This window comes from Helobdella robusta (assembly GCF_000326865.2).
Source record: "Helobdella robusta unplaced genomic scaffold HELROscaffold_1, whole genome shotgun sequence".
Classification (NCBI taxonomy): Eukaryota; Metazoa; Annelida; class Clitellata; order Rhynchobdellida; family Glossiphoniidae; genus Helobdella; species Helobdella robusta.
The window spans coordinates 12,903,665-12,914,783 of NW_008703570.1; the positions used below are offsets into that span (position 1 = coordinate 12,903,665).

Sequence of the window (11,119 nt, forward strand, 5' to 3'; positions counted from 1 at the left end):
TAAAACATCCAACATCCAAAGTCCCTGGTCGTTTTGATTAATCGCTGTTTATAATAATAATAATAATGTGTGTGTGTGTGCGTGCGTGTGTGTGCGTGCGTGTGTGTGCGTGAGTGTGTTTAGTGAAGAGTGTAATACACTTTCAACTTTTGATCTTTAACCTTTAACCATTTTCACCCAAGCAGCCTTTACACGGCCATGCAATAATTACTTTTAAAAATATGCCAGCCGGACCCATGTTATTATTTATTATAGATAAAAATAATAATTTCAATGTAGTTATTACGTCTACAATTATTTCTAAGAAATATTCACGGAGGCGAAAATGGAAATAAAGGCGCCAGGATATATGGGAAGAACAGGAGTTCCTGGAGATACGGGATCAACTGGAAATACGGGATGGACAGGAAGAACTGGTCAACCAGGTATGACAGGATCACCTGGATTGACAGGAAGAACTGGTCAACCAGGTATGACAGGATCACCTGGATTGACAGGTGTTCCGGGATCTCAGGGATATACTGGATTACCGGGATATACTGGATTACCGGGATATACAGGTTATCTTGAATTTTGTGAACAATTTCAAATATTTAAAAACGGAGTTCATTTGATTTTGTTTTCTGTTGGGAATTTTTCGGCTGCAGATAATATTGAGTGGTTAGAATTTTCTAACTCAAGAAATTTATTTTTAAAGTACATCAAATTGTTTTATCGTATCAGTAGAATAATATTTACTGAACCTTGATGAACCAAGGTAACACTGGTTTGCCTGGATCTACTGGCAGCGTTGGAGACACAGGATTTGTGGGACTACCAGGCCAAATGGGAGCTACAGGGGCTCCGGGCATGCCTGTACTTGGTAGACCACCCGCCGTTTCACCAAAACAAAATTTTTTCCACGGTAATGAATTTGTTTTTTTTTTATTACACTTTAGATACCATTTTGATATGTTGTTATAGGTAAAAAAGTGGTTGGAAAAATTTGATTTAATCAAGTATATTAACTAGAGCATACTTGAAAAACAATTTATATTTAAACAACTCAATTGTAAAATATCATTGAAATAATCTTCCTGGCACTTCGAAAGATACCACACGACCAACCACCTCACAGACAACAGCGTAGTCCAGATCGGCAACCCACTATTCAACTGCGAACTGAAGGATTCTTTCGCGATGAGTTTGAAGGATATCAGCACAAAAATGAAAAAGAACGAGAACTTTGGAGCGATCTACAACGAGCGCATGAGCCTCTTGAAGCAGAAACAAATGGCCCTGATTGAGAGATACTCACGCATTATGAATGACTTCCAACTGAGAATGGCCAATCTTGGTTCGTGCTGCTGTTAAATTTTTCAATTCAGTTGAAAATTACAATTACTTATTGTTAATAACATATCAATCTTTTGAAATTTTGATTCAATCAACATTTCAACAAAACAACATGTTATACACTATGTACATTTTTAAATTACAGCAGATTACACGGTTAGAGGATTACCGGGGCTCATGGGACAACCGGGAAAACCGGGACCTCCAGGAATTCAGGGTGCAACCGGAGGAATTGGATTTACTGGCCAAACTGGTGTGACAGGTTTACAAGGCCCATCTGGATATACGGGAGCAACAGGAGTGAATGGTTCACAGGATGGTCACAGGGATCCCAGGAAATACTGGGGCAACTGGTCCACAAGGCGATACAGGAGCCACCGGAGCAACAGGAGCTCAAGGTCCTCCTTCTCTAAAAAATTTCTATAACTCAAAGAAGAAATAATGGAGAAGATGTTGGAAAATATTTGAGCGTGGAAACAAATTCATTATGACGTGTTTCGTCTTTGAAGGCTGCATTTGTGTTACTGACGTTGCTCATATAAACAATTTTTTTTGTTTCGTTGAGTTGTAAAAATTTGTTGTTCACTGCAAATTATTCCGAAATACATGACAATATGAAGAGTTTAAAAAATTTTTTTCTATATCTTAAAAAATTCATATTTCAAAAATCGTATTCAGAAAAAAAGTATTTATCCTTTAAATAAGGCATAAACCAAAAATTATAACTCGATATATGAGGCATAATAAAAACCATCTGGCACATGAAGCCAGTGCTAAAAATCCTACAAAAAATAAACATCATGTAAAAACAAAAAGTTTGCGACCACCAACTCAATTATTTAAATTCAGTTTCAAATTGCTTGACCAATCATTTGTCAAAAAATCATTTACTACGTCATGGAGGACCAATTTGTCCGGGTGGACCTGTTTGCCCTCTCGGTCCGGGTAGACCTGTGAACCCTGTGGACCCGGTTGACCCTTTGAACCCTGTTCGCCCTGTCGGTCCGGGAAAACCTGTTTGTCCTGTCGGTCCGGAAAAACCTGTTTGCCCCGTTGATCCGGTTGCCCCTGTAGCTCCCATTACACCAGTCGCACCCGTAAATCCAAAGTAGCCTGTAGCTCCCATTACACCAGTCGCACCCGTAAATCCAAAGTAGCCTGTAGCTCCGGTACTTCCCGTGGGCCCAATGTCCCCTCGTACGTAATCTGAAAATGTTTTGTTGTTTTTGTGTGTTTTGTTGGACTGTTTGAGCGTTGTTTGTTGTTCGTATGTGATTTGTGTTGTTTTTTGCTGTTTGTATGTTATTTGTGTGTTTTCATGTTGTTGTTGCTGCTGTATTTATTGTCTGTTTTGTTGTTGTTGCTGGCTGGTTGGCAATTAAATAATAAATTAATAATAACAAAGAATAAATAAACAGCAGAACAACACTTAAACAATACAAAAATAACAGCAAAGTAACAAAATAAAAATAATAAACATAGGAAAAAAATTTTCCTTACAAACGGTAACATTGTGATTGAGAAAATATGCCAATTCATTTATCTTCTCATCCAGCATCATCAGATCATTCTCAACCAAGTCCAAAATTGACTTCAACTCAACTTTCTCAGAACTTCTCAAATCCACATAATCATTCAGTTCTTCATAAATCTGCATATCGCAATCTGAGATGCTGACGTCTCCATTTTTGTAGTCGTAGAAGTCAGCGTCATCATGAACACTGAATAAACTTTGAGAGTAAGCAAGTTGCGGTAATAGTGAAGTGAGAACGATGATGCTGATAATGATGACGATGGTGGTATGATGGTGGTGGGGAGGATTTTTGGGCAGTAGTAGTAGTAGTTGTTGTTGTAGTACCATTTTTTGGGGCTATCAGACTTCAATTGGATGTTTATTAATGTCTGAGGAATTATTGTCTGGTGTAAGTAAATTTATAATAATAATTATTAATTTATTATAAATTTATTATTATTATTTTTATTTATTAAAAATCAACACATTACATACAATAAAATACACAAAAATACGGACTTAACATACAGAGCAGTGGCCAAAATACAAAATATAATACAGAGCGATATATTTTATGCTGAATTGTTTATATTAGCTGTATTAATGACATTCAATGTGCCTTTCAGAGACTTCCTTACTTGGGCAAACTTAACACTTTTGTTTAGCTTATTTATGCTGTGTTAATAATATCAGGCACACACATACACACGCACATACACGCACACCACGAACACACACACACAAACAAACACACACACATGTATATATATAATATATATATATATAATTATTAATTATATTAATAATCTTTTTTTCTTATAGGATATACAACGTTCATCCTAGTGCAATTTTGAGGAAACTACTACTAATATTACTCTTACTACTACAGCTGCCGACTAAATTATTACTTAATGCTCACTTGCCAGTGTCTCGGATTTGAATTTTTAGAAAAATGTACAAGCTTACATTTTTTTAAATTTGATTTACAAACACAACACACAAACACACACACACATACGCACGCACGCACGCACGCTTTTAGAGTTTCTTGAAAATCCTCCAAAACCCATTCTTCTTCTTGATCCTTTGAATCCTCTTGCTCCCGAAGATCCTTTCGCTCCTGTGTCTCCTTTCACGACATCTATGTGAGTTGGCTGGAGGAGTGGTTAGAAAGATTTCTAAGATATTGGACTAGTTTGGTGATGTTCGGTTTGTACGTTGTGTGACTGGCCGTTTCAACAGCTGGTTTGTCATTACATTTAAATGGCATTTATTAGATATTTTTTAGTTATAAGCATGCTATGTTCATCATTTAGTTTATCGAAGGTTATAAAATGTTTCAAAAAGAATAAGAATGATATAAAAAAATCTCTAAAATTTTTTTTAAAGATTACTCAAAAACACCGGCGTAAACTCCAATTTTATTGTCCATAAATCCAGTAAGACAATGTACACACACATATGCATATAATATTTGTCAAATATATCATTAAACACATGATAATGCGTAGCGAGTTTAAATACGTATACAAGTGTCTGTATTATGTTGTATGTGTTTGTATGTTTGTGTGTGTGTGCATGTGTGTGTATGTATATATATATATATATATATATATATATATATATATATATGTATATATATATATATATGTATATGTGTGTGTGTGTGTGTGGGCATGTGGAGTGGCGGGAGAAAAAGATGTGTGTTAAAAACAGGGAAACAAAATGAGAGTGAAAAAGAGAAAAAGAGAGACAGAGATAGAGTAAAAGAGAGAGAGAGAGAGAGAGAGAGAGAGAGGAGTGAGAGAGAGAGGGAGAGAGTTTGCGCTGTAGTTGATCATTTAATAATTCACTCATTCATTCACCCATCTCTTTCTTAATTTAATGGTTCGTTCATTCATTCATTCGTTCGTTTGTTCGTTCGTTCTTTTTTATTCGTTCACTCACTCATTCATTCAGAGATCTCCATGTAGTTTGCATATGTCCTCTTCAGTTGCGAGATGGATTTTTTTCAAAATTTATATTTAACGTGTCAAGTTTGACGTCACTTTCAACTTCATCAACTTTTTTCTTGCCGTTGTAGCTGTTGCAGGTGTTATTATTATTATTATTGTTGTTGTTATTATTGTTATTATTATTGTTATTATTTTTTATGACGTCATTACAAATTTCAAATTTTCCTCTTCCACCTTCAATTCTACCCTTGAATTCGCCATCGTCATCGTCATCATTTTGCTTCTTGACGGCCAGCCTCGGACAGCACTGATGATGATGATGATGAGGAAGATGTTGGTGATGATGATGATGGAGGAGATGATGGTGATTGTGGGGTACTGTAAGGTTTGACCTTTGGGGAAGGGGTGAAGTTGACCTCGTTTGGTTTTCTTTCTTCTTCTTAAAAGACATCGGGGAGAACCGTCTTGGAGGGTTTAAAATTTAGTAAAATAAATTGAAATTTAAAAGCAATAAGTTATAAAAGTTGTTACTTCAAACAACAATTATTAATTTTTCTGACAAAAATTGATGAATATTTAAAAAAAATTCTTAAAAATCTCACCCGAACAAATTGTCAATACCACATTTCTCGACTTTAACGTCAAAATCTTTCAAATTCCCTGTGCTGTAAGAATGAAGAGTTTTACTACAACCACCACCACCACAACAACAGCAGCTGCTGCTGCCGCCGCTACTACCTTTACCACACTTACCATCATCACTGACATTTCCTCTAGAGCATCTTTCGCAACAGCTGTTCGTATCGTCACCAACTTCGCCACAACAGCTACTACGGCTGTTTTCGCTAACGCCGCTAAACATGCTGGTGGTACCGCTACTCTCGCCGCTCCAGATACTGCAGCTGCCTTCGCTGACGGCTGAAGCGCAGCTTGATTTGCGCTGGAATTCAGAGGAATCGGCGACAACCAGATCTGATGGAGATGCCTTTGCTGTTTGCGGCGATTGTAAAGAGATTTGAGATGTTTGGCTTGATTTCTCGTCGTTTTGTTGTTGTTGTTTTTGTTGTTGGTGGTGGTTGTTGTTGTGAGGTGTCTTGTCTTTTTTCTTTTTGGATTTTGTTGTGGTTGTGGTAGACGCTGATGGTGGCGGTGGTTGGCTGGCGTCCTGTTTCTGGCTTCGTTTCCTGGTTAGACGTTTCTTGATTCCAAAAGAGAAGGACCTGCCACAATGTTAATGGCGAGATGTGTATAAATTTCTTAATAAATAAATAAATTAATTAATTATTTATTTATTTATTTAATTAGCCCATTAATAATATTTTAATTTTCTTAAATTTATCTAATAATTATGATTCATCAATTCGTTACCATCAAACGGTTCAATTATTCTCCCATTTCCTAATTTTATTTTTGCTCTGACATACGTAGAACTGCTTACATCCCATTAAATACTTGAAGTTTAACTTTGGCGTCACATAGGTTCTACTAGCCACACCACAAACACACACACACACACACACATACACAATACATACACGCACACACACACATACACAATACATACACGCACACACACACACAACACACATACACATTACATACACACACATGACGTATGATAATCTTTGAGTTTTGAACAGTTAGTAGTCGAACCGGGTCACGATGCAACGACAACACGAGACATGGCACTTCTACCGTCTGAGCTAACTCGCCGACCAAAAATTTAAAATTGAAAATAAAACCCTTTCTATATTTACATACCTTTTCTTAGATGTTGCTCTATCATTTTTATTACGGTCGTCATCATCATTATAATTTTTATTGTTATTATTATTATAGCTACTACTACTACTAATATTACAGCAACAACTGTCATTCTCAAATCCGTAATTATTATTATTATTATTATTATTTCTATTTATGGACGACATTGAAGAATTTCTAGATGCACTTTTAACGGTCGTATTATCTCCGTTGACGATGACGTCATTTCCGCCGCTGTTATTGTTGTTGTTGTTGGGTGGCGGGAAAACCCCTTGAAGAAGGTTTTGGAATTGGGCTGATTTGAGAAACCTCGGGTAGGAGTCTTTCTCCATGAGTTTGAAAATGTGCTCTTCCGCATCGCTGAATGATGATCTGATGATGATGATGACGATGATGGTGATGGTAGTGATGATGGTGATGATGGTAATAGTAATGATGATGATGGTGATGATGGTAATAGTAATGATGATGATGACGATGATGGTGGTGGTGAAGATGGCAATGATAGTGATGATGATGGTGTAGGTGGAAATCATGATGATGATGATAGTGATGATGATGGTGTAGGTGATGATGATGATGATGATGATAAAGAAAAAACAAAATAAGCTTAAGCATACCTGAGGGATTAATCCCTTGCCGATTAAAAAGTCTTTCATCACCATCATCATTATCATCATCATCATTATCACCATCATCATCGTTATCATCATTATCATGACTATTACATCATCATCGTCGTCGTCGTCTTCATCACCATTGTCACAAAATCATCACCGTACCGCCATCATCATCATTTTTATCATCACCATGACAACTACAATATCATCATCATGAATTCATCATCATTTTACCACCACCATCATCATCATCATTATCATCACTACCAGAAACTATAAATACCTAGTGGGATTTTCCAAGTTGCTTAGCGTTGTGTTCATAGTCCTACTGTCAATGTTGATTTCATGGGGTGACCCTGACTCTATAAATGACCTTGATGATGATTTGTGTGTTTGCATGTGCGTGTGTGTGCGTGTGTGTGTTTGTTTGTAGGTGTATGTGTGTGTGTCTGTATGTGCGTGCGTGTGTGTATTTGTATGTGTATGTGTGTGTGTATTTGTATGTGTATGTGTGTGTTTGTATGTGTGTGTATGTGTATGTGTGTGTATGTGTATGTGTGTGTGTGTATGTGTATGTGTGTGTTTGTATGCGTGAGTGTGTGTAAGGATAGCCAATATCACTATTTATCTTTTTATCATCAACATCATCATCATCATCAACATAGTCAACATCATCATTATCAACATAGTCATCATCATCGTCATCATCATCAACATCATCTACATCCTCTTCATCTTCATCATCTCATCTTCCAATGTTATTCCAAGCATTAGAACGTTTTTATTGCGCGTGTAAACGTAAGCACCAGCATTCATTTATTCGTTCATTCGTTCATTCGTTCATTCATTCATTCATTCATTCATTCATTCATTCATTCATTCATTCATTCATTCATTCATTCATTCATTCATTCATTCATTCATTCATTCGTTTCTTTGTCGATTATTGAACCAACGTTAATTGCTAATCATCAATAACAACTATAATAACAACAACAACAATAATAATAACAATTAAAATAATAATAACAATATGAATAATAATATTAATTATATAGCGCTAACTTGAAAATCTCATTGGCAAAACAGACGACGTTACTGAGCGATTGCTTCTTCAATTGCTGAACCATCAACCAGAACTCTATGTTCTCAGAGCTGAACTCTTTCGAGCAGAATATTCTAAACTGTTCTAAACCTGAATAGGTGAATGAATGAATGAATGAAAAAATGAATGAATGAAAGAATGAATGAATGAATGAATGAATGAATGAATGAATGAATGAATGAATGAATGAATGAATGAATGAAGGAACGAACGAACGAACGAACGAATGAATGAATGAATAAACGAACGAGCGAAAGAACGAACGAATGAATGGATAAATGAATAAACGGACGAAAGAATGAACGAACGAATAAATGAAAGAATATTTGGAATAATGAAATAGCGAATGAATAATTGAGTAGAAGAACAAGTAAACTACATTTATTGTCATAATTAACGACAACATAAAAAAATATTTCTATAATAATAATAATAATAATAGAAATAATAATAATAATAACAATAACAAAAGGAATAATAAAAATAATACGACCTTGTTTGTTTTTCAGAAGTTCTGTAAAACTGATGGTCCATCTTTTTAACGTTCGTTCGTTGAATTTCACAAGACTGAATGACAGAAGGAGAGAATATTGGAAAGAAAAATGTTAACCATTCATTGATTCGTTCGTTCCGTTCATTCATCCATTCATTAATTCATTAATTCCTTAGTTCATTCATTCAATCATTCACTCACTCAATTATTATATCACTCACACATCCATACATCTATCCATCCATTTATTTGTTCACTAACTCATTTCTTTTTCATTCCTTTATTCATTTTTTTATTCATTCAGCAATCCACTCACTCATCATCCCAGAATGTGACGTCATCAGAGCTCCAGGGGTTGTTTGGGAGGGGAGAGTTGAGCAGAGGATCGTGTTCCACGTACATTTCCACCCGACGAATTAAACTAAGATAAGATGGATGGATGGTTGGATGAATGAATGAACGAACGAACGAACAAAAAAATGAATGAATGCACGAATGAAGAAACGAACGAACGAATGAATGAATGAAAAAACGTATTAAAAAAATGAACAGATACCTTAGTTCGTAAAATGTTACGATAGGTTGATCAAAATAGAAAATGTAATTAAAGGAGAAAAGAACAAAAAGGGACGAATGAATGAAAAAAAAATGAATGAATGAATGAAATAATGAGTGAATGAAAGAAAGAATTTAATAATGAAAAAGGAAGACACGCAAAAAGTAGTTTATTAGTTTGTTTATGACGACGCCCGTATAACATATGACCATGTGAATACTAATGTGTGTAAGAAAATGAGCATAGGCATGTATGTTTGTTTGTTTGTTTATATGTATTATGTATGTATGTTTGTATGTATATGTGTGTGTGTTTGTTTGTATGTGTGTATGTATATGTGTGTGCATGTATGTATTTATGTATGTTATGCCTTAGTTCGTAAAATGTTATAAAAAGATACCAAAGGGTTAATGTCTGTATAAGTATGTATGTATGTTTGTTTGTATGTTTGCTGGTTTGTATGCATGTGTACGTATATTTACCTTGTCACGTGAGCACGGTCAGACACCTAACAAATCTTCATCAACTTTCCCTCTCTTCTATGAACTTCCCGTTTCGGCCAACACGCAAAGTATAGAAAATTATTCACTTTATTATTTGTTTTGCTCCGGAAATTTTGTTATCTTTGTTTTTTTTTTATAGTTTTTTTTATCTTTGACTATTTTTATTTTTGTTTGTTGTTGTTTATTTTATTTTTGTTTACTTTCTTTTTTTTTCTTACATATCTTATGTTCTTTTTTCAAATTTATTTTGCGTTTTAATGATCTTTCATTTATATAGCGCTTTCAAGAGTACCATTTTTTTTTAATTTTTGGTTTCTTCTTAAGAATTTTTCTTCAGAAAAACTTTTAGTATCTTTTTCCTCTTTCACACTCTTCATAATTCCATCAATAATTTCTTCACTAATGCAACGAGATTACAAAGGAGATGTTGTTTCTTTCAGGTGTTTGTGTGTGTGCTTGTGCATGTGTGTGTGGGTTTTTGTTTGTTATTTGTATGTGTGTATGTGTGAGTGTGTGTATGTGTATGTGTGTGTGGGTTTGTGTTTGTTATTTGTATGTATGTGTGTGTGTGTGAATGTGGATGTGTGTGTGTGAATGTGGATGTGTGTGTGTGTGTGTAAGTAAGTATGTGGGCTTGAGTGTGTTTTGAATTGTATATGTATGTATGTATGTGTGTGTGTATGTATGCGTGTGTATGTATGTTTGGAAATGTATGTGTTAGTATTTATGTATACACAATATACGTATAATGTTAGGAGTGTGTGTACGTGTGCATTTGTGTGTGTATGTGTGTGTTTGTTTGTGACTATTTATATGTATGCAGTTGAGTGCACAATTTTGCACTGAGCGTATTAAACACAACGACGAATTTATAATTGCAACGTCGTGACTTCGTAATAATTACGTACGGAGAGATGAATGAATGAAAGAATGAATGAACGAATGAATGAACGAACGAACGAACGAACGAATGAATGAATGAATGAATAAAAATTAAAATTTTACCTATCAAAAACGCTCGTCAGACTTTTAGCTGGTAACTTCAAACTTTCCTTATAGCGTTGGATCTTATGTATTTGATTAATGATGACACACATACATACATGCATGCATACGAAACGAAACGAAACGAAATTTTATTTGCTTCTCAAAATTAAAAAATAAAAATAATCAGAAAGACCATAATAGTATTCATATAAAATTCATCTGGTATGGCTACCTAAACGGAAATGTTCTGAGTTCACACAAAAATTTTCAGCAAACAACAAAAGGAAT

At 34.9% G+C, this 11,119-nt stretch overlaps 2 protein-coding genes across 2 annotated transcripts in view; one reads left to right on the forward strand and one right to left on the reverse strand.

The window, feature by feature from the left end:
* Window positions 1–1,761, forward strand: part of HELRODRAFT_62422 (hypothetical protein) — a gene marked incomplete at both ends in the record, with an annotated part of 1,985 nt that extends 224 nt beyond the window's left edge. Inside the window, 2 exons of the mRNA XM_009011627.1 lie at window positions 363–560; window positions 1,484–1,761. Of these exons, the coding sequence (XP_009009875.1) occupies window positions 363–560; window positions 1,484–1,761 (476 nt within the window). The remainder of the gene's footprint in view (window positions 1–362; window positions 561–1,483) is intronic.
* Window positions 1,762–2,230: 469 nt separating this feature from the next.
* Window positions 2,231–4,309, reverse strand: HELRODRAFT_159784 (hypothetical protein; the record flags this gene model as incomplete). Its single annotated transcript, XM_009011628.1, has 5 exons — window positions 2,231–2,578; window positions 2,840–3,113; window positions 3,194–3,252; window positions 3,883–4,002; window positions 4,253–4,309. 5 exons carry the CDS (start codon window positions 4,307–4,309, stop codon window positions 2,231–2,233), a joined length of 858 nt encoding a protein of 285 aa, XP_009009876.1.
* Between the last annotated feature and the right edge of the window lie 6,810 nt (window positions 4,310–11,119).